Genomic DNA, 20,245 nt, shown 5'->3' with positions numbered 1-20,245 from the left:
GGCTTGGACCTTACCAGGATACCCTCCCTGGTAAGATGTCACTGAACCATCAGGCCCCTCAGAGAGGGTGTTAGGCCCCTAATCCAAGCTAGTCTGGGCTCTGGTGCAGTCCTGCCTCGGGCAGCGTCAGAAAGCACCTCTGCCCCTCAAACTCCTGCACAGGCCCCCAAGAGTTTAGGGTAGTTTTCGTTGCCACCTCCTCCAGGAAGTCTTCCTCGGTTCTTACTTGTTCCGCCCCCAGACTTTGGGGGAAACGGGGTCTCGAGGGGTCAAGGGTCACTGGGGCGGGCCAGGTCCCGGAAGCGGAAGCGCGGCGTACTTCCGGTGCGCAGCGGGCGGCCATGTTGGAGCAGCGGAGGCGGCGCAGAGGTGCGTCTTGGGTCCTTGCGGCGGCGCCGGTAGGTTGGGGCCGTGGGCCTAGCCACGCCGCGGAGGGGCCGTCCGCGAGGCGGCAGGGCGGATGGGCCGGGCGGCTGGCTCCTTCGGGACCTGCGCCCTCTGCCGGCCCGGCCGAGATCCCCAACCCCCACCCCGTGCCCAACGACCCCACCCTGGGGCTGTGCGACCCGGTCGGGCTCCCACCGCCCGCCCCGTACATTTCGCTGCCTCCAAGACCCCCGCTCCTACCCTCGGCTCGGACCCCAGGGACGCGGACTCCCAGCCTGAGGGTCCTGGTCTGCCCCCTCCCTGGTTCCACTTGGATGGGGCCTATCCCGTCCCACGTCGTTCACCAGCTTCCCCTGCCGGTCTCGGGGGCAGGTGTGAAGGGAGGTCAGGGGTCAGGCTGCAGTGTCTTGGAACTCCCAGAGGACCGCTCCCAAGGGCCCAGACCGACCTGGGCGGAAGAGCCCCCCAGTTCACCCCCAATATGTGTTCTTGGAGGTAGTGGGCCCCTCCTTACTGTACAGTTCTCAGCTTTGGAAACTACAATCCCTGGAAAAAAATAAAATAAAAGAACTAAAGTCACATGCGAGGATTGTACTTGGAGAATGGCCTCTAGAGAGGGGAGGTGCCTAGACACCTGAGGATCAAAGAATGTTTCCAAACAAAGAGCCCCAGGGCACTTCCTCCAGGGAATTCGGAATAATTCCTCTGCTCCACTAGGGCGGAGGAAGACACTGCACAGACGCACCTCCTGGCCCTAGGGACTTGCCTCATCTCAGTTGATCTTTTAATGCTCTGGTGGAACTGTGTGGTGCTGGGTTGGGCTAGTCATGATTGAGAGCTCACAGCTTCAGAGAAGCCTGGACAACTTGGGTCTTCTCAGACAGCTCCAAATGAGCTGAACTAGGTCTGCAGCCCAAGCCCTAGTTAGGATACCTCAAATCTCTAGTGTCTACTATCTTAACCATTTTACTTGGAGTCATTGGCTCCCATTGTCAGATTTTGGACTCTTGGTCTGGCTGCTTGGCTCCTGGCTGCCTAACTTTCTAGAGCTGTGTTATTAGTACCTGCTACTCATCATCTTTTTAGTTTTTATTGAAAGAGAGCCTGGCTCTTTCCTTAAGATTAGTCTCCATGGCTCTAGTGCCAGGAATTGGACCCTGTCTGGGAACTTGGAAAGCAGAACTTCTGATAGACAGGGAGCCTCCACCCTGGGCCCCTGAACAGCAGTAGCTGGAGAAACAGAGATGGTCTTGGACTTGGGTGTAAGTCTGGGACCTTTGACCAGCATTCAGAGAGCATTCAAAATTTGTACTGCCCTGCTTTCAGCTAGACTTCCCAGCCCTAACCACAGGTTCTAGTCACACCAAGTTTGTCATACTCTTTCTCACTTCGAAGCCATTGGTTGGCTGCTCCCCTTTTTGCTCCATTTCCATCTGGTCCTTTTCTCTTCATCACTCATGTCCCACCTGGGTATCCCTCTCCAGTAATCCTTCACTGACCCATTGGCAAGCTGAGCTTTGTGCCTGTGTGTATTGCCAAGAACTTAGAAGATAATCTCTATCTTGCCTTCTGTACAGGGTGTCTGGAAGATATTTGCCTATATTCCCAGTGTTAAATCTAATACTAGGGATTTGGCCAAGCCTAAATATTTCCAGGGCCCCAACAACAGGTTGGATGGCTCTGATGAGCCTATGGTCAGGTATTCTGATGAAGCTGCCTCTGACCCATATGAGTCCCCCACCTCAACCTCCCCCCCACCACCATGGTAGTTCAAACAGCCAGGATTTTACCCCAGGGAGTGTCTCATTCTGGCCAGGGTCCTTTGTATCCATAGATGTTATTGTGAAGAATGCTGGTCTTGATTGACCTGTCTACCTGTCCTGGCCTGTATCTTGGTGCCGTTCTTATTGACTTTTTTCCTCTTGCCTTGGAGGTGCCAAGCCCTGGTTTGTGGATACCCAGGCAGATCTGCAGTGCCTAATGCCATGAGCGTGGTGGTGCAGCATGTGGAGGAGAAAGCTGTGCACTCCTGGTCGCGGATCTCCACGGCAGGGAAGAAGGCCCTGGAGGAGGCGCTGCTTGTCTTTAACCCTATGAGCCAGGATCTCAGTGCCACTGAGGCCCAGCTTGTGGCCTTCCTGCAGGGCCTGCGGGATGATGGCTTCCAACCTACCATCCTGCGGAGCGGTGATGTCTATGGCTATAGTTCATGCACAGCCAACCCCCCAAGCCAGACAAAGCTGCAAGCTCGTGCCCCCATGCCAGCTGCCACATCACCTCCAGCCAGTGCTCCCCGAACTCCCATGCAGCTTTCTGCAGGCCAGGCCACACTGCTTCCCATGCCACTGTCTGGCAGGCTGGCCAAAGCGTCCACACCACCTCTCACCAAGCATGCCACCACCAACCTGCTACTGAACTCCCTGAAGCAGTCAAGTGCCAGCCATGCCCAGGGTGCAGCAGTGGGCTTTCCCACCCACCTCTATCCAGGTGTCTACCCTGCCATGCGGCTGTCCGTTGTACTTGAGGCCCTGGTTCCACTCAAGACTCCCATACCCTGCTTGAGTGCCAAGCACAAGGCACAGTCAGTGCAGCTCTCACTTGCAGACTCTCCCCTGAAGCTGCGGAGAGGTCCAGGGAAGAGCCCGGGGAATTCCCAGCCCAAAGTTCCCAGAAAAGCCACAAGCAAGGGCCCCAAGGGTCTGACTCAAAGAGGCTCCAGGGCTGGACCCCGACAAGGCAATGGGCCCCAGAACAAGACCTACAAAGCCACTGGGTCCCTCAGCAGCCCACGAATGAAAGGTGGCTGTTCACTGGGCACCAAAATAGCCCAGGCCAAAGCTGCCCGTGCTCAGGCCAAGGTGGCTAGAACACAGGCCAAAGTTGCCAAGGCGCGGGCAAAAGCCAAGGCAGCACAGATCAAGGCTAAAGCCAAGGCAGCTCGGGCCAGGGCCAAGGCCAAGGCCAAGGCAGTGCAGGCCAAGGCCAAGGCCAAGGCAGCACGGGCCAGGGCCAGGGCCAAGTCCAAGGCAGTGCGGGCCAATGCCAAGGCAGTGCAGGCCAAGGCCAAGGTGGCTCGGATCCAGCCCAGGGGCAGGGGCAGGCCAAAAAGGTCTGTTCAGGCCAGGACTGCAAGGAAGGGCCAGAAAAGATGCCCCGAGACTGTGGGGCAGAAGAGGAAAAGGGCTGATGAGGAAAAGGATCTTCCTCCCCGGAAGAGAACACGTCTTGGGCCCCAATCCCCTAAGATGTGGTTAGGACGTGGAACAGCAAAGCTCCTGAGATTCCAGGCCATCAAGGTGGACAGGAGGTCCTCAGATGATGAGGTGCGGCAGCAGGCTCAGCAGATCCTCCATGTGAACCTTTCTCCTATAATACAGCTCCAGCCATTGCTGCCATAATTGGCACCCTGATGACAGTGTTCGGGGAGACTGAGTCCACTTGTCTGTGTGGTCATTGTCACAGAGTGCAATGCCCATGGATTCCATAACCCCAAGGACTCTGGGGTGCCTCTCCAGTCCCTGAGAGCCACTGGCGTCCTGAAGGACATGGGTGGGGTGGGCAGGTGGGAGGGGTGGTCTCATGGTGCAATGCACTGGGACTTGTTACTCTTCGAATTGTATGTCCACTGTTCCATCTATCACGTTTTATACCTTTCCACCTTCTAGTCTTCCTGCCCACCCTCCAAGGTCTTTGTGTGTGTGACTGCAAGTAGATGGGTTTGAGCATATAAGAAAAGCAGCCCCAGGAACAGAGATGTCAGAGATGGTGCTGCGGGCAGGTCATGATGTGATTGAAAGAGCAGCTTCCAAGGCCCTGAGGGTGGGGGCAGAGCCTCTCTGAAGTGGGAAACCTCCCCTTGAGGTTCCCCTGATTTGTTATCCAGACAGGTTCCTTAGAGGAGGACAATAGGTAGCTCTGTGAGGAACCTCGCAGGCAGTGTGGCCCTGTCTCCCAGCCTGCACTGGCTGAAACCTTGGGGCTTTTCCTGGGCTTATTTGGAGCAGGGCCAGACCTAAATAGTCTGAAGTACCTCTGCCTGTTCTCCCCTCTGCTTCTTCCAGGAGCAGGTCTAGCCTCAACTTCCCCAGTTGGTGGTAAGAGGTTGGGAGTTGAGTCAGAGGCCACAGAGTCCCATCACTGACCAAGGAATTCTTTTGGATGAGTAGCATGCTACAGTAGCTGAGACTGGAGGGTTTCCACACTTCCTCTCACAGTGCTTTCTGCCTGGGTTCCAAGTCCTCTGTCTAATCCCAGGTCCAACCTCAGCATGCTTTCCAACAGGGGCCTCTGTTTCACACATTATTGTTTTCTGCTTTGGAGAGGGGAGGGTCCTGAGCCCTGAACAAAACTAGCTCCCTGCCCATCTGCCAGACCTTCACTGGCTGCCCAGCCTCGGGCTGGCAGGGAGGGGGACACATTCCCCAAAGGCTCCTGGAGACCAATACCCTTTCATGGCTGGGGTGGAAACCTCATTTGAATGAGAATCAGATCTTTTCTTTCTCTGTGGGTGAGTCTGAACCTTGGCCTCACTAGCACCAGCTGTATTGGATGGCAGATCTGTGGAGGCTCTGTGTGCTTCTTGGTGCCCCCCTTCCCCTTTTCTGTATATCGTGGCTGCTATCAATATCCTTCCCCTAAGTGTGGCTTCCCCAGGCTCTGGGGACCCCTTTGCTCCCAGCTGCACCATGTCCCCACAGCCCTTCAGGTTCCTTGCCTCTGACAGCCCTGCTTTTATCTACCATTTGAGTATGGGGAAGACCTGAGGGCCACACTCAGATCCTCAAGGGCGGCTCCAGCTAGGGGCCCACTCTGCATCCCTTCTCAGCCCTGATTCTAGTTCCCACTGCCCAGGACCTTCAGCCAGGCTAGGCCCCCATCTTTCAGCTCTGCTGCTGCTGCCACTGGTGGCTAAGAGGTAATCTCTTTTCCTGAGAGCCATCTAGAAGGGACAAAGAAATCACGAGGCCTCCCCTGTAGGATGGGGCAAGGTGGCAGGTTACCCCTAGGATCTCTACTCAGACCCTGCCCTTCCCAGTCCAGACTCCCTGAACAACTGGCCAGGAGGTGCCAGATATCCTTCCTCCACCTGGCTGCTCAAGGGGCAGCTGCTATCCAATTACTGGCAACCTGATTATTGGCCATGGCCAGAGCCTTTGAACTCTGAGCATTCATGTGTGGCCTCCATGGCCTTGAGTTTTGCATTGTCAGTCACCTGCAGGTAGGGAGGAGGGTATGGGCTCTGGAGATGGTATCTTCGGAATTTCTTAGGAAAGTTCAGCCCTGTGGGAGTTCAGGTCATTGCTTGGGCCTGTGCTGTGAAATTTTGCAGGGGGACAGGAACGAACGATGCATCTACTGCCTAGTCTGTCTCCTTGGGCAGTCCCCTAAGGCTCTCACCATTGCTCCTTTTGTGACTCTTGGAATGGGAAAAGGCATGGCGTTGAGAATGTGATCTCAGAATGATCCTGGCAGCAGAAAGACCTGGTGGTGAGCACAGAGTGGTAAGACTGTGTGCCCATATGTACAGGTCTGGGATCTGGGGTCAAAGCCTGGCTACTGACCAGCCTTTGTGGTCACAGGTGTTGAGAATGTCACCATTCAGCTGGACCTAAAGGATGCCTTTTAGTTTACCCACATCATCATGACTTTCAAGGCGACCCAGTGCTCCAGCATGGGGGCTTGTTCTCTGCCTCCTGACCTGATGGCCATCAGTGATGGTTGCCCCTGGTGTCCCAAGGACCCCCCCCTTCCCCCCCACCTCCTGTTCCCCGGACAGTCCACCCAGCGGCTCTGCTCCTTGAGCACTCAAAGGACCATGGTTATTCCCTTTTTTTTTTTTTTTTTTTTTTTTTTTGGTCTTTTTGCCATTTCTTGGGCCGCTCCCTCGGCGGCATATGGAGGTTCCCAGGCTAGGGGTCCAATCAGAGCTCCAGCCGCCGGCCTACTCCAGAGCCACAGCAAGGTGGGATCCGAGCCGCGTCTGCGACCTACACCACAGCTCACAGCAACGCCGGATCCTTCACCCACTGAGCAAGGCCAGGGATCGAACCCGCAACCTCATGGTTCCTAGTCGGATTCATTAACCACTAAGCCACAACGGGAACTCCCATAGTTATTCCTGACACGTGTACCACTACTTTGCCCATGACTGCTCAGGACTTTCCTGGGATCCTTCCTGCCCCTGGCTACAGAGTGACCTTGTCTGTGACCAGTGTTACTCAGACATCAAGCCTTCCATTGAAGGAGAGTGGGTAGGAGGGTTGGGCTCGCTTCTTCACAGGTAATTTTCAAGGTTCTGGACCCAGCCATTCTTGTGGAGAGCCCAAACAACCCCAAGATTCAGGATAATTATCCCCACAGCCAGTCCTGTACCCCTGTGTCAACAAAATGAGATAATTTCTGGAGGTGGGTTGTGATCCTGCCTGGGTATGTGTACCAGTGGTGTAGGGTGGCAGGCAAGTCAGTTCAGTCCTCTAAGGATTGTTCCCCAGCTCTGACCCATCATGGTCCTCTGTTGTCCCTGTTATTGCTTTCCAGTACTGTTCCTGATGCCTATGCCCAGTGCATGGGGACTGGCCTTATGGGTAGCAGTTTTCATCTCTGTCCCTTATAGTTCCCTCATCACTGAATTCCTTTGTGAGGCCCCACTTTGATCCTCAATACTGCTGTCCATGCCAGCCCAATAGCTGACCCCATCTCTGTCCCATCACTGTACCTCATAACTCTCTGTAAGCCACTGTCATAGTTCCCCATCATTCCACCATCATTATCACCTGTTGCTGCCCTTTGCCCTTTGATTCATCACCTGGCCTTAACTGGTACCCCATGTCCCTAAGCCTCCTCCATATGGCACCAGGGCATTGCTGCATGTGACCTCTTTCTTGTCAAGAAGAAGTGTTGTTAAACAAGAGAGACATAATCGAGACTCAGCAGGGCAGCCCAGAGCCAGTACGGGAGAGTACCAGAACAGGAGGACAGACTCCAAACTAGCTTTTTCTCTATGTTCTCCACTCACCTTGACTTGGATCATTACTAGCTACTCACCTGGACACCTACCCACCCCTCCCCCATTCTGGAGCAGCTGTTGCGTGTTTCTCCAATCAAAAGGGGAGCTCTGGCAAAGGGATACAGGAGGTGGCTTGGTAGCTGACTTGAGCTGTGTAGAGAAAAAGGAGCCACAGACCATGGTTTTCTATCCATGTGTTCATTTAACAAGTGCCCATGGAGCCCCACTGTGTGCCAGGCATCTTCTGGGCAGTGCCCAGTGGGAAGCAGATAAAGGAGTTATTTGTTTTGGAACTGACAGGAAAATGAAAAAGGCAGTCAATAAATAAGCTAACAAACAAACCTTATGTGATTTGGCTGGGTAATCAGCTGATTTCTGAGTTGAGTAATGCACTGGGGAATAGAATCCTGTTTGTTTTTTTGTTTTGTTTTGTTTTGTTTTAAATGGCTACACCTATGGCATATGGAAGTTCTGGGGCAGGGATTGAATCCAAGCTGCAACTGTGGCAATGCTGGATCCTTTAGCCCATTGGATCAAATCTGTGCCTCTGCAGTGACCCAAACCTCTGCAGTCAGATGGAATCCTTTATTGCCTTGAGGAAGCAGGCTTCAAATATCTAGAAATGCCAGAAAGCGTTGATCAGGAACCAGTGGGATATACAGATCTCAGCTCATGAGTGGTATCATGTCTGGAGCAGCACAGAGGTGGAATTTTCACCATTAGGCCGTGGTGATTCTCAAATGGTATGCTCAGGAGAGCAGAGATGGGAGAGTCCCACAGCATGGATGCTGGGGGAAGTGGCTGCAGTGATGTAGAGAGGGGAGAGACCTCCTTCACCAATTCCTTTCCCTCTGCCCCACCCATAGAGGGATAATGACCAGTGTACCTAAGAGATCTCTGTGTCTCAAAAGCTTCTGCATGTGACTAACCTCCATGCAAACTTCTCCAAAGTGCACACCCTGAGTGATAGGCCCCTGGGAGTGCTCAAGGGACACCCCTTCTATTACTATGCTCTCTATGAGCTTGTGGCCCGAGTCAGCTGCCTGTGTTATGGCCATGCCTCTGAATGCGGGCCTGTACCTGGGGCCCCAACCAACGTGGAAGGCATGGTGATTACCACAGGAGGGGCATCCTGTGACTGGTTGAGAAGGCAAGCTGGGGGACTGGGCAGACTCATGTGGTTCTCCTCCCTGTCAGGTGCATGACCTTTGCATCTGCCACCACCACACAGCTGATAACCGCTGAGGGCACTGCCAGGACCTGCACCAGGACCACCCATGGCAGGCAGCAGAGCCTGGGCACCCCTATGCCTGCTGGGGTAGGTGCCATGCCCTATTCTGTCTAGCCATACTTGCCATGGGTCAGCCCACTCCATATCTACCTCCCTTGTTCTGCTCCAGAATGTGAGTGTCATGGGCATGCCTGCAGTTGTCACTTTGACATGGTCCTGTATCTTGCATCTGGCAACACGAGTGGAGGTGTGTGTGATGCATGTCAACACAACGCAGCTAGGCGCCCCTGTGAGCTCAGCCAGCCCTTCCTCCACCAAGATCCCCAAGAGGATCCCCTGTCCCTTCACTCCTGTAAAGGTGAGAGCTCCAACCCCCAGTCCCAATTCTGACTCTGACTCTTGAACTTCGTTGGTGGTGTCTCACCCGACTGTATTCGCTTCTGACCACTGGTCCAGCCTGTGACTGTGATCCTGTGGGTACCGTGGAAGGGGATTTGTGTGATGCCCACACAGATGGAACCTGAGGCCTCCTCTCTGGGCAGTGTCGTTGCAAAGTTCATATCTGGTGCCAGCGCTGTGACTCCTGCTGGCCTGGTCACTATGGCCTGAGCCCCACCCAGTCAGAGGGATGCCAGCGTGAGTGACCCTCAGAATGGACTTCCACCTCCATGTCTTCCTTGCTCTGCCCCTAATTACCCTAATAACACACACACACCTACTCCTGCAGCAGTCCCACCAGCACTCTAACAGCCCTGTGCCTTAGCCTGCAGGAGCAATCCCCAGGGCCAGGTCCTGGCACTCCCCCACCTATGATCCTTCCAGTGGTAGCTGTCACTGCAAATGCTTTGTCTGTGGTTGGGACTGATGCCATTGTCTAATGAGACTTGACTCACCTTCTGATTTGACATTGATTTTGGGCACTGAGCTTCTACAAGCTGACAACGCTGTAATCAGTGTGCCTGTAGACTGAGCCTTGCAGATGGGTTGGTGTCACTTCCTGACCTGGTCTCTAGAATCAGTGTCACCTTGGCTAGCTGAACCATTACCTGCCCTCAGGTGGGAGTTTGGGGAACAAAAGGAAGAAAAGCATTTAAAGGAGTTACAACAGTATTATGCACTGAGTTTAAAGGTGTTTCACAGCAAATGTATTTGAAGGAATACTCATGCCTCTCCCTGAACATTACAAATCCTTTAACCTTTATTTCACCCCTTAGCGTGTCCTCATCTTCTTACCTCTTCCCTCCTCTCCATGAGCCTGTGCAAGAGTACACCAGTGTCTCTTCTCTCCTTCTCAGCTGGAGACATTAGAGCATTCAAGCCCTGCACTCACCCCTCTTCTCCTTGCAACAAGTGGACCCAGTATCCAGATTTCCAGGCCCCTGAACCGTCTCTTCTTGCTGTCCTTCCTCCAACCCCTACTCTCTCTTATGCCCCAAGTTCTGGGGTCTGATCCATGACTCTAGGCTGTCAGCCCTGTGACTGTGACTTTGGGGGTGCCCACAGCAAAAGATACAAGGCAGGGCCTGAGGGTCTGGGTCAGGTGACAAGAATTTGGAATTGACTCTGTCCCCTCCCTACTCCCACACTGGCCTGGGTGTTCTGCAGAGGAGGGCTTCTGCCTGTGCTGCCCCCACCTCTACGGCTGCCACTGCCATGATCTCCAATCTGGGTTCTTCTGCGCTGCCCTCAACCAGGCCACTACTGAAGCTGAGCTTAGCCAGGGCCTCCAGCCTACCAACCCCTGGCTGCCTGTGAGTGTTCAGGAGGAGCAGGGGCAGGAAGAAGTCAAGGCTCATACCTCAGGACTCAGGGGGAGGGAGTGTCCAGAGTGAGCTGGTTGGTAGAAGAGGCTGGACAGGGTTAGGAAGATGAGGCAAGTCCAGATAGGGTGGTATCAGCATGGTTAGAAGATTGGTGTCTTGGAAAGAGCCCATATCCCCAGAGTAGGGTGGAAGAGGACAGGGCTAGGATGTTGGAGGACACTGACACCTGAATGCCCCCAGGGAGCCCCCTGGCCTGCTCCTCCCCACTGTACACAAGCCCCAGAGACTTCCCCCAGTTGGCTCAGGCCCCAACTTCAGAGACAGCGTGACCCTGAATGTGTCCTCCGTTCTGCCAAGTGAGCCCGTTATAGTCAATAGCTGCCCAAGGTGAGGAGTCTGAGGAACAGGGTTGGGTCACAGGTCACTAGGTCTTAGTAAGGATGGGGCCCAAGCCCTGGGGATTTGGGTTTCTGAAGTCTTAGAGGAATGGGAACCTAAATCCTGAGAGTCCTAGGTCCTGGAGTGCTCTGGGCCTGGGAGTTTGTGCCTCATATCCAGGCCCCAAAGGGGCCTCTGCCCCTGTATCTGGGAGCTGGCTCCCCACTGTGGACTGGCTCGGACTTTGCACATGTGGTTGATGGCACCGGCCTCTCTCTGCTGGCACCCACAGTGCCTCGTATCCTGGAGTACGACATTGTCCTACGCTAAGAGACCCAGGTCAGTGGGTACCAGGCAAGTGGATGAGTGGTTCTGGGTGGTGGGTAGGGGCAGCTCTATGATTGCTGACCCTTAAGCCTAGGCATCTGAAGACTGGCAGGCGTTAGTGCCTGTGCCCAATCCCAGCCCAGTACCTGATGTGCCCATCTGCTGCCCTCAGAGCAGTTGTTTCAGGCAGCCTTAACCCATGTACACAGGTAGGCCACACCCTGTGACCCCTAGTACCAAGACCCTACTACATAGCCAACACATTTGGAACGTTACCCAAAGTGGAGAACACCCAACATGGTACAGCATCATGTCATAGAACAATCACACAAAGGCCTAATTTAAAACAGAGCAGGGAGTTCCCATTGTGGTTCAGCTGGCTAAGAACCTGACTAGTATCCACGAGGATATGGGTTTGATCCTTGGCTTCACTCAGTGGGTTAAGCATCCAGCATTGCTGCAAGAGAATGCAGCTCAGATCTGGCATGGCTATGGTGTAGCTTGGCAGCCATGGCTCTGATTCGACCTCTAGCCTGGAAACCTCTATATGCTGTGGCCCTAAAAAAAACAAAAACAAAAACAGGGTTTAAGAAGTTGGTCTTTTTCCATTAGTTGAATGATAAAATGTTGGGCCCCATATCTGCACAATGGAAATGGGTATTCCTGGGACCACATGATCATGACCTCCTTACCCCACCCTTACTCCTCTCCTCCCTCCCTGCAGAGCTGTAGTTCTATCCAGACTTTCTGCTTCGAACCTGGAACATGCTACTCCATGACCCTGCAGCTGTGGCAGACCAAGGGGGTGTGGAGACCTGGGGGTGGGGTGGTGGCAGCACCATCCTTCTGGATTCAGTGAGATCCTAGGGGCTTCACTCCACCTCTGGGGGTACAAAAATGATAGGACAATATGGATGCCATGGGTCCAAGGGACAGGGGGTCATGGAGGCCTAGAGTTACACCAAGAAGATTGAGGCAGATGAAGAGTGTAGGAAGGGATATCCATGCAGGGGAGAAGCACATGCCAAGGATAGACTGTGAGACAGGCAGGGACCAGACCTCAAAGGAAGGGATTTGAGCAGGAACAAGATGGAGAGAATGGATTGTTAGGGGGAGGCTGCTGCCATGATTCTGAGTGAGAGGTGACATTGCCCGGACTAGATTGGGGCCATTGGAGGGGAAGGAAAAACAGACTTCAAAGAGAAACAGGAAAGGGTCAGGCAGGAACTGTGAGGGCCACATGAGGAAGTTCCAGTGTAGATGTTAGTGAATGGAGCTGGGCCCACTAGCCCCTACCCACCACCCTCTGCCTTCTTACTAGCTCATGCTCCTGCCACTGGTGAAAGAGTTGCCCGGACTGAGATCTGTGGACCCTGGCACCACTGGGCAATTGCAGGAACTCCACAGGGTGGGCTGCATGGAGGCAGTGTGGGTGAGCCTCTCCAGCACCATACCTGAGTCCTGGGTCTGCCTCATCTGCAGCATCTCAGCACTGCTCCATGGGGGTGGCTCTGGTGAGTATGTGGCCCTAACTTGAGGGTGCTGAAGGATGGGGGTTGCAGGAGGCATCATGAGGTTCATCTGGTCTTGCCTTTTCTCCTGCCAACATGTGAATGCCACCCCCAGGGTTCACTGAGCACTGAGTGTGCCTTACTGGGTGGGCAGTGCCCCTGCTGTCCTAATGTTGTTGGTCATGTTTGTGACCACTGCATGCCTGGACCATGTGGCTTCGGGCCCACCAGCTGCAGTGGTGAGCCTTCAGGGCCAGTGGATATGTGATCTGGGACCAGTCATCTCCTTTCTCTGCATGGCTTGCTCACCCTGCCATTTCTCAGAGTGTCACTCCCACACCAAAGGTGCCAACAGTGCCATCTGTAACCCTGTGTGGGGACAGTGCACATACTGGACAGGCTTTGCTGGTCACTGCTCTGACTAATGCCTTCCCAGCTGGTGGGGCTTCCCCCACTGTCAGCCGTGTGCCTGTAACAGGCATGCTGATTTGTTCCACCTATTCATTCTGCCAGGACCGCCACTAAGCCACCACGGGCCGGCACTGTGAGAGGTGAGGCTGGCACTGGCAGAATTGGGGAGGAATTGTGATGAGAGGGTGAGGCCCCATTCCATGTGCTACTGCCCCCGGGTGCTTGGATGGCTACTACAGAGACCCCGCCCTGGGCTTAGGCCAGCAGTGCCAGCCCTACCTCTGTCTTGAGCCTGGGACTTCCTGACATGTGGCAGCACAAGTGGATGTGTTCTGTGCCTCTGTGCCCCTGGCTATGTAAGTGAGGCATAGTTGGCTGTGACAAACCCATGGCCCTGCTGTCTGGTTCACAATCCCTTCAGGTCTAGGAGGCAAATCTTTGCCAGTGCCTCCTGTGTCTTGGGCTGCAGTCTAGGCACCTCTCCTCAAGGAGCTCCCCGTTCTTGAGGAATTATAGACATAGAACTTGTAAGCCAAAAAGGTGGACCATAATGTAGCTGTTGTATTCTCTGCCCTCCTGGATGGACCTCAGACTTTCTGGCTGGTTAAGTGGGATCCAGGGACTCCAAAGGTACTGGAAAACACCTGAGGCATATCCTCCACACATATCCCAACCCACTCCAGGCCTCTACTGTGACCACTGCTCCTCTGCTACTTTGGGTTCCCTTGGCCAGGAGGAGATGCCAGAAGGAGTCCATGTTGGCCCTGCCAGTATAACAACAACATTGATCCACATGATCTGGGTGCCTGTAACTCCCACAGTGGGCACTGCATCAGCATTGTCTGTACCACAGCCACAGCCCTGGCCATGCTTACTGCAGGCCTGGCTTCCACAGCAGTGCCCTGCACCCAGGCGTGAGTGTGTGGGTGGGATGGGTGAGGACATCCTAAGGTGGGCGGGTGGGCTCCCTTTCCTCAGACCCTGTCAAGCCCTTCTTCTCCCCTGGCTGCAGCTGTGACCCCTGGGGCAAGGTGCCTATCTGGGGCTGAAACCTGTTTTTGCAACCAGGTCAGTAGGTGGTGCCCCTGCTGCCCCCACATGCTGGGGCAGGACTTTAGCCACTGTACCCACCTCTTCTGGAACCTGGGGAGGCCCCGGGGCTGCGAGCCCTGCAGCTGCCATGTGCAACACATTTTGCAGCAGGTGTGTCACCCAGTGAGTGAGCCCATGTTGCCCATAGCATGTGGCAATGGCCAGGTGTAAGTGAGTGTGTGTCTGATGACAGGGTGTGATTTATGGCTGATGCAAGTGTTAATTGATCACCAGCACTGATGTGTGTGGCTGCAGACAGCCGTGTGTCTGTGTTCTTGTGTGACATTAACTATGAGCAGGCATGAGACTACATGGGCCCAACCTGCATACCGCCACGCATTAGGTGTAGGAGAAGCACTGTGAGTGGGTCAGAGCAAGCAAAGGCGACTGTGCATGGCAGGTGTGGGGCAGGAGTGGAACTGGGATGGAGGCTGAGGAGACAGAGTGGAAGGATTCAGGGTGGAGGGTGAGGATGGAGAGCTGGTAGAAGCAGAGATGGATGGCCATGAGAAGCAAGTGTTCCCAGAAGAAAGGTCAGTGACTGAAGGAGATGAAGTCCGAAGTGTGTCCTTGGGTCCTTGGTGAGGAGAGGGTGGGAGTCAGGGAGTGAGGGTGTGGAGACAGTGGGGCGCTTGACTCGGGACACAGAGGAGCAGGTCAGTAGTTGAGAACCCAAGGGGCTGGTCTGTGGGAGGTGAGGCTGACAATGTGGGAGTGTGGGGGCCGGCCAAAGGGAGTCAGACCAAAGGGAGCAGGAAGGGAGAAGCCTTCAGCCAAGCGGGGGTTTGGGTGCAGCCCAAGCAAGAGTAGGGCTGAAAGGAGGACTGTGTGCTGCCTCTGAGTGCGCATGTCCTTCTCCCTCCCCACAGGAGGCTCTTTGTCTCTGCTGACCGGCCATGCTCTCCTCCTTCAGGTCACAGGGCAGTGCCCCTGCCAGGAAGGATTTGAGGGTCTCACATGCTCCCAATGTCAGGATGGGTACTGGGGAGACTGGGAGCAGTTGTGCAAAGGTGGGCATGGCACTCACAAAATCCACTGGCAGGGGTGAGGCTGCCCTGACAGACCCTCTGTGGGGTGGCAGGGAAGCAGCAGGTTTGTTCCAAGGGACAGCACAAAGTGTTCATTGCTCTTTCATCCACAACTTCAAGAAATACTCTTATGGAGTTCCCATTGTGGCTCAGTGGAATCAAATCTGACTAGGAACCGTGAGGTTGCAGGTTCGATCCGTGGCCTCACTCAGTGGGTTAAGGATCCGGTGTTGCTGTGAGCTATGGTGTAGACTGGCAGCTGCAGCTCTGATTGGACCCCTAGCCTTAGAACCTCCATATGCCATGAGTGTGGGCCTAAAAAGCAAAAAAAGAAAAAAGAAAGAAAGAAATACTCATGAAGCAGCTGGAGGGAAATAGCATTAGTGAGACCAGGTAGGGTAGGCCTGCAGAGGGGACACATTGGGTGGCTCTTTCCTGATCCCACATGCCAGTCTTCACCCTATCTGACCCCTGATTGGGCTGTAGAGCTCCCGGAGCCCCGTGCCATTTTCCTGCCTAAAGGCTTCCATGCCTGGGTAGATGTCAGTGCCCATGGCTGTCCTGAGTAGTGGCTTGAGTGAGGGTTCTCACAGTCACTCAGGCCTATTCTCCTCCATCAGGCTTCTTGGAGGCAAGGTTATGGTGACTGCCACCTGCTCCCACCGTGACCCCATCTCTCCCCCACAGACTGTGCCTGTGATCGTCAGGGCTCCATCTTGCCCAGCTGTGACCCCACACACAGGCTCCTGCCGCTGCAGAGAGGACATCTCAGGGCTGGGGTGCTGAGCATGTGCCTGTGGCTCCAGAGGAGTCTTCCCACACTGCATGTCCTGCCTTCCCAGTTTCACCTCCTAGGACCAACACCTGGCTCTTCTCCAGCTGCAGCTGGGCACTGTGGCCAGGGTGGCGGCTGCCTTACTCGAGGGGATGCCTGGCTGGGGTGCTGGGGATCAGGGAAGACACCTGCAGGCCCTAGAAGGGGTACTCCAGCAGACACAGATACTCCTGGAAGCTCCTTCCCCCGCTGTGGGGCCCCTGTGACAACTTACAGAGTGGATAGCTGGATGCAGGCAAGGGGTCTGGGGTCAGCAGGGAGGAGGTCTCCAGCTAGCTTCCCAGGGTCAGGGACTCAGAGGGTCTCAGGTTGGCCTGAGAGTGAGGTGAGGTTTCTTGAGTGAGGAATCAGGGAGGAAAGGGCATCTCTGGCCAGGCTGATATTCCTTCTTCCCATAGCTGTGTTGGGCCATACACTGTGGACCACTGGAGAGTTGGAGCAGAGAGAGAGCCATGGTTTAGGGGGCAATGTGAACGACTAGAAGAACTATCCTGGGAGCTAGACCATGTTAAGTACATGGCTTGGCTGAAGAAGGTTACAGGAATCCAAGGGTAGGCCAAGTGGACAAGTGGGTGGGCAGCAGTGAGGGTAGGGGCTAGGCTGGGGCAGAAGGAAGGGACCAGGTGCTTTGCTTATGTATCAGGGGACCCAGTAGGCTGATTGACCCTGCCTCAGACAGTGGAGCCCTGAGACACCCCTCTGTCTATTGTTCCCATTCCCTGCAGATGCTGAGGCCCACATTTCCTCAGCTGCCCTGTTTTCTCAAGAGGCCATGCTTGAAGCCCAGGTCATGGTCACACTTGGAGGACAAATCAGCATCCTAGGACAGGCCCAAGAGGCCTGATGAAGGGCAGAGCAGCTACTGTGGGGGACAGGCTCAGAGGGACAGCTTCGTGGCAGCTGAAATTGAAGGGGCTGATCAACAGGGTCCAGAGGCTACACCCTCTGCTTCTGAGACTCCTAGTCAAAGCTGGAATGGTGGAGTTCCCGTCATGGCTCAACAGAAATGAATCTGACTCGTATCCATGAGGACACAGATTCGGTCCCTGGCCTCGCTCAGTGGGTTAAGGATCCGGCTTTGCCATGCGTTGTGGTGTAGGTCGCAGATGCGGCCCGGATCTGGCATTGTTGTTGCTGTGGCATAGGCTGGCGGCTACAGCTCCAATTCAACCCCTAGCCTGGGAACCTCCATATGCTGTGGGTGTGGCCCTTAAAAGACAAAAAAAAAAAAAAAAAAAAAAAAAAAATGGAATGGTAGGTGAAGATACAGATCACTGTGGGATGTTTTGCCAAGGCAAGGATTCTCTCCTAGGGGTACACTGGGTGTAGGACAATGGGAGGTCTGGGACATGGGCTCCTCACTGGATCCCCTACCTTGTTGGCAGGAATGCAGGGGTCGGAGAACTGGGCTGGCCTATGTTCCTAGGCCCTATGCTGTTCCCTCTTGTCCTGGGACCTTGCCCACCACTGAGTGGGCTCTGGTTATGTCCCATAGTTCCTTCTATGGCCTGGACATAGCAGTCACAGCCTTGGAGCATTGTCAGCAACTGGCACAGCACCATGAGGGCCATAGAGGGGAGCATGGAGGAGTCATAGGGTACCATGGCTTGGCCATGGGGTTGCAGGAGACACAGTCCACACGTGACCCACCCCCACCAGCTACAGCAAGTCCAAGCCACTGCAAGCTCCATGAGAATCCAGGCCTGGGAGATGTGGCATTGTGCAAGGGGGCCTTGGGGTGTGGCCACCATGGCTCATGTGCAAGCAACCGTACAGACCATCCAGCATTTCCTCTTGGGCACATGTCTGCTTGTGTGTCTGTTCATAGCTGAGGACAGGGGCAGGTGGGCATCCAGGACACTGGTAGGATACTCCTTCTGGAATGAGGAATACTCACTGACAGGGGTCAGGTGGGAGCACTAGCATGCTTATAAATATTTAACAAGTTGGGGATGGGAATCAGGAGGGACTGATTTATTGTGTTTGTCAGTTTCTATGGTATGAGCAATCCCCCCATGGCTGACCTCAGCTACCAGTCATTTAACGACTGATTCATAGAATTCCTAAAAATTTGACAATTGGCTCTTGGAAACCTCCAGCACAACATGTAGTGGTGTCAGAGACAGGGTCAGTGAGAAATTAAGGCCAAGGTTCACTGGGTCAGGAATCAGAGTTCACATCCAGGATCCCTACCTCCATCCCCACAGATAAGGGTGCGGATGCTGAGTGTGAAGCTGCTGGCATAGCATGCGCCTCCCTCAAGGTGGTGCAGTGGGCATTGCTCTCCTGCTGGATCAGATCGAGAATGTCCTCCTTGCACCAGATGCCCTAGGCCAGGAGCTTCCCAAAGCTGAAGGTGTTCTCCATCAGGCATGGCAGACCAGGTGAAGGGCCAGGAGGCTAGAGGTAGAGGTCAGAATGTGGGGAGGAAATAAATGCTGGACTGATTATCTGCACCCATCAGGGAGGATACAGCCAGGGCCCAGACCATGCGCTGGACATTCAGGGTGCGCTGGCTAAGGCATCAGCTCGTGCAAAGGCTGCAGAGCAAGGGCTGCAGGCGGTGAAAAAGAGACTTCAGGGTGTGGAGGCCCGTGTACAGGAGGTGATACCCCACCCACACCCCTCAGCTCTCTCATACCTCCTGTACAGCGGCTGCTGTGATCCCCATTTCCCCTGAGATCCTTGACCCACTGTGATACTGTGGTGCTACTAAACACCCTGACATGTCAACACTCTACATAGTTGGTACCCTGGTGTGACCTCCCTGTGATCCCCTGATCTTTGCCTCAGGTGGCAGGCTGCCTGGCCCAGATGACACTGGCAGTGGATGTGACCCCTGTGCTGGGGCATCTGTCCACTGTAGCTGAGGCTCTCAGAACCCCTTTGGCCCTGAGTCAGCAGCAGGCCCAGAAGAGGGAGCAGCACATGCCTTAGGTGTGGCCGAAAGCCTGAGCTCAGTGAGATGGGAAAAGCGGACATTAGGGTCTCAGGGACCCATCTGGAACTGTGTGAAGGGGGGTTTAGGCTGGCACTGGACTGCGCTGGACTGAGGCAGGGTCTCAGTTCTAAAACCCCCTGGCCCTCCAGGAACCTTAGGTAGCAATATATTTGAGAAGCAGGGTTGGGGTGCAGTGGGGTTTCAGATATAGTTCTGTTCTAGGAGTCACGGGTGGCCCATTTAAGTGTGGTGGAGTTGTAGAAGGGCACATCTAGCCTGGTGGCCATGGTGCAGGATGCCGGAGAGCGGGTACAGCAGGCATGAGCTGAGACCCAAGAACTGCTAAAGTTGGCACAGATCAGCTGGTGCCACCTGGCGGGTACGTCAGCTGGGCCATGGTAGGGTGGGTACAGGGTAGGGTCAGGGTCGGAAGGGAGGGTTACAGGGATGGTGTGGAAGGGTCAGGCCTGGGTCCAGGTCAGCTCCAGATTCATATAGGGATCAGGCTGGGGTCAAAGTTCAGAACAGGGGGCCAAATGTTGATTAGGGTTAGAACTAATTTAGGGCTGGGTTCAGATGGAGATGAGGACCAGAGTCAGAGATTAGGGTCAGATGACCTTGATCCTCAGGGTTGGAACACCGCCTGGCTAAGAATGAGCAGACACTGGGCAAGAAGGTGACCACCCTATGGGTCCTAGAACAGCAGGCAGCAGAGCTGCTTGATCACGTGTGGCTATGGGCAAATGTGTATGCCATCTGCTGAGTGCTCTCTGTGGATGCCAGTAAGAGGGACTCTGGGACTACCTGGGTGATTCAGAGTGACTGCAGAATGACTTTGGAATCTCCTGACCTTGAGAGACCAGAGATACTACTGAGTACCTGCTGATCCTGAGAGAACCCCATGTGACACCAAATGTCTTCTAGCAGCCCTCTGCCGTTGAGAAACCTGAGAAGTCAGGTAAAATTCCCTGAAGCCATCTAGTGCCCCTGAAATCCTGATAGATCTTTATCTCTGAGTGATCTAACATTCTGAGCCACCTCTAGTATCCTGGTCTCCTCAGATTGACTGCAAGACCCCCAGGGTAACTGAAGACCCCTATTCCAGAAAACTGGTACAACTCCCAGCAACTCTTCAAGTCTAGCAGACTGACTACCCTCTTCCCCATACTCTCCTAGTGAAGTCCGATGATTCCCTTGAAGAACCCCCAACTTTCTCCCCTGGGCCCGCAGCTCCGGGGTTCTCTCCAACCGACCCCAGAGCGAGTACAGCTGTGGCAGGTCAAAGTCACCTCGACAGGGCCTAACAGACCCTCAGAGTCTGTGGTCCCAGCCTCA

At 54.6% G+C, this 20,245-nt stretch overlaps 1 protein-coding gene and 1 pseudogene across 4 annotated transcripts; both read left to right on the top strand.

Annotated features, from left to right (window-relative positions):
- Positions 1-315: 315 nt before the first annotated feature.
- CCDC71 (coiled-coil domain containing 71) lies at positions 316-7,734 on the top strand. 4 transcript variants are annotated; one of them, XR_014823132.1, is made up of 3 exons: positions 316-369; positions 2,321-5,256; positions 6,301-7,734. XR_014823132.1 is itself a non-coding variant. In XM_005669536.4 (2 exons), exon 2 carries the CDS (start codon positions 2,373-2,375, stop codon positions 3,783-3,785), a length of 1,413 nt encoding a protein of 470 aa, XP_005669593.1. In that variant the 5' UTR covers positions 316-369; positions 2,321-2,372; the 3' UTR covers positions 3,786-7,734. The 4 variants fall into 4 exon arrangements, 2 of the variants coding, with proteins under 2 accessions (XP_005669593.1, XP_003132253.1); XR_014823131.1 differs by having other exon boundaries at positions 316-398; XM_005669536.4 differs by having other exon boundaries at positions 2,321-7,734.
- LOC146397312 (laminin subunit beta-1-like) lies at positions 4,141-19,818 on the top strand (annotated as a pseudogene).
- The last annotated feature ends 427 nt before the right edge of the window (positions 19,819-20,245 follow it).

The sequence above is a fragment of the Sus scrofa genome, chromosome 13, assembly GCF_054392235.1.
Source record: "Sus scrofa isolate SSC_HxYL_T2T_F1_AM1 chromosome 13, Sscrofa_HxYL_maternal_Yorkshire_Landrace_v2.0, whole genome shotgun sequence".
Taxonomy (NCBI): domain Eukaryota; kingdom Metazoa; phylum Chordata; class Mammalia; order Artiodactyla; family Suidae; genus Sus; species Sus scrofa.
This window is presented reverse-complemented; position numbering and strand designations above follow the sequence as displayed.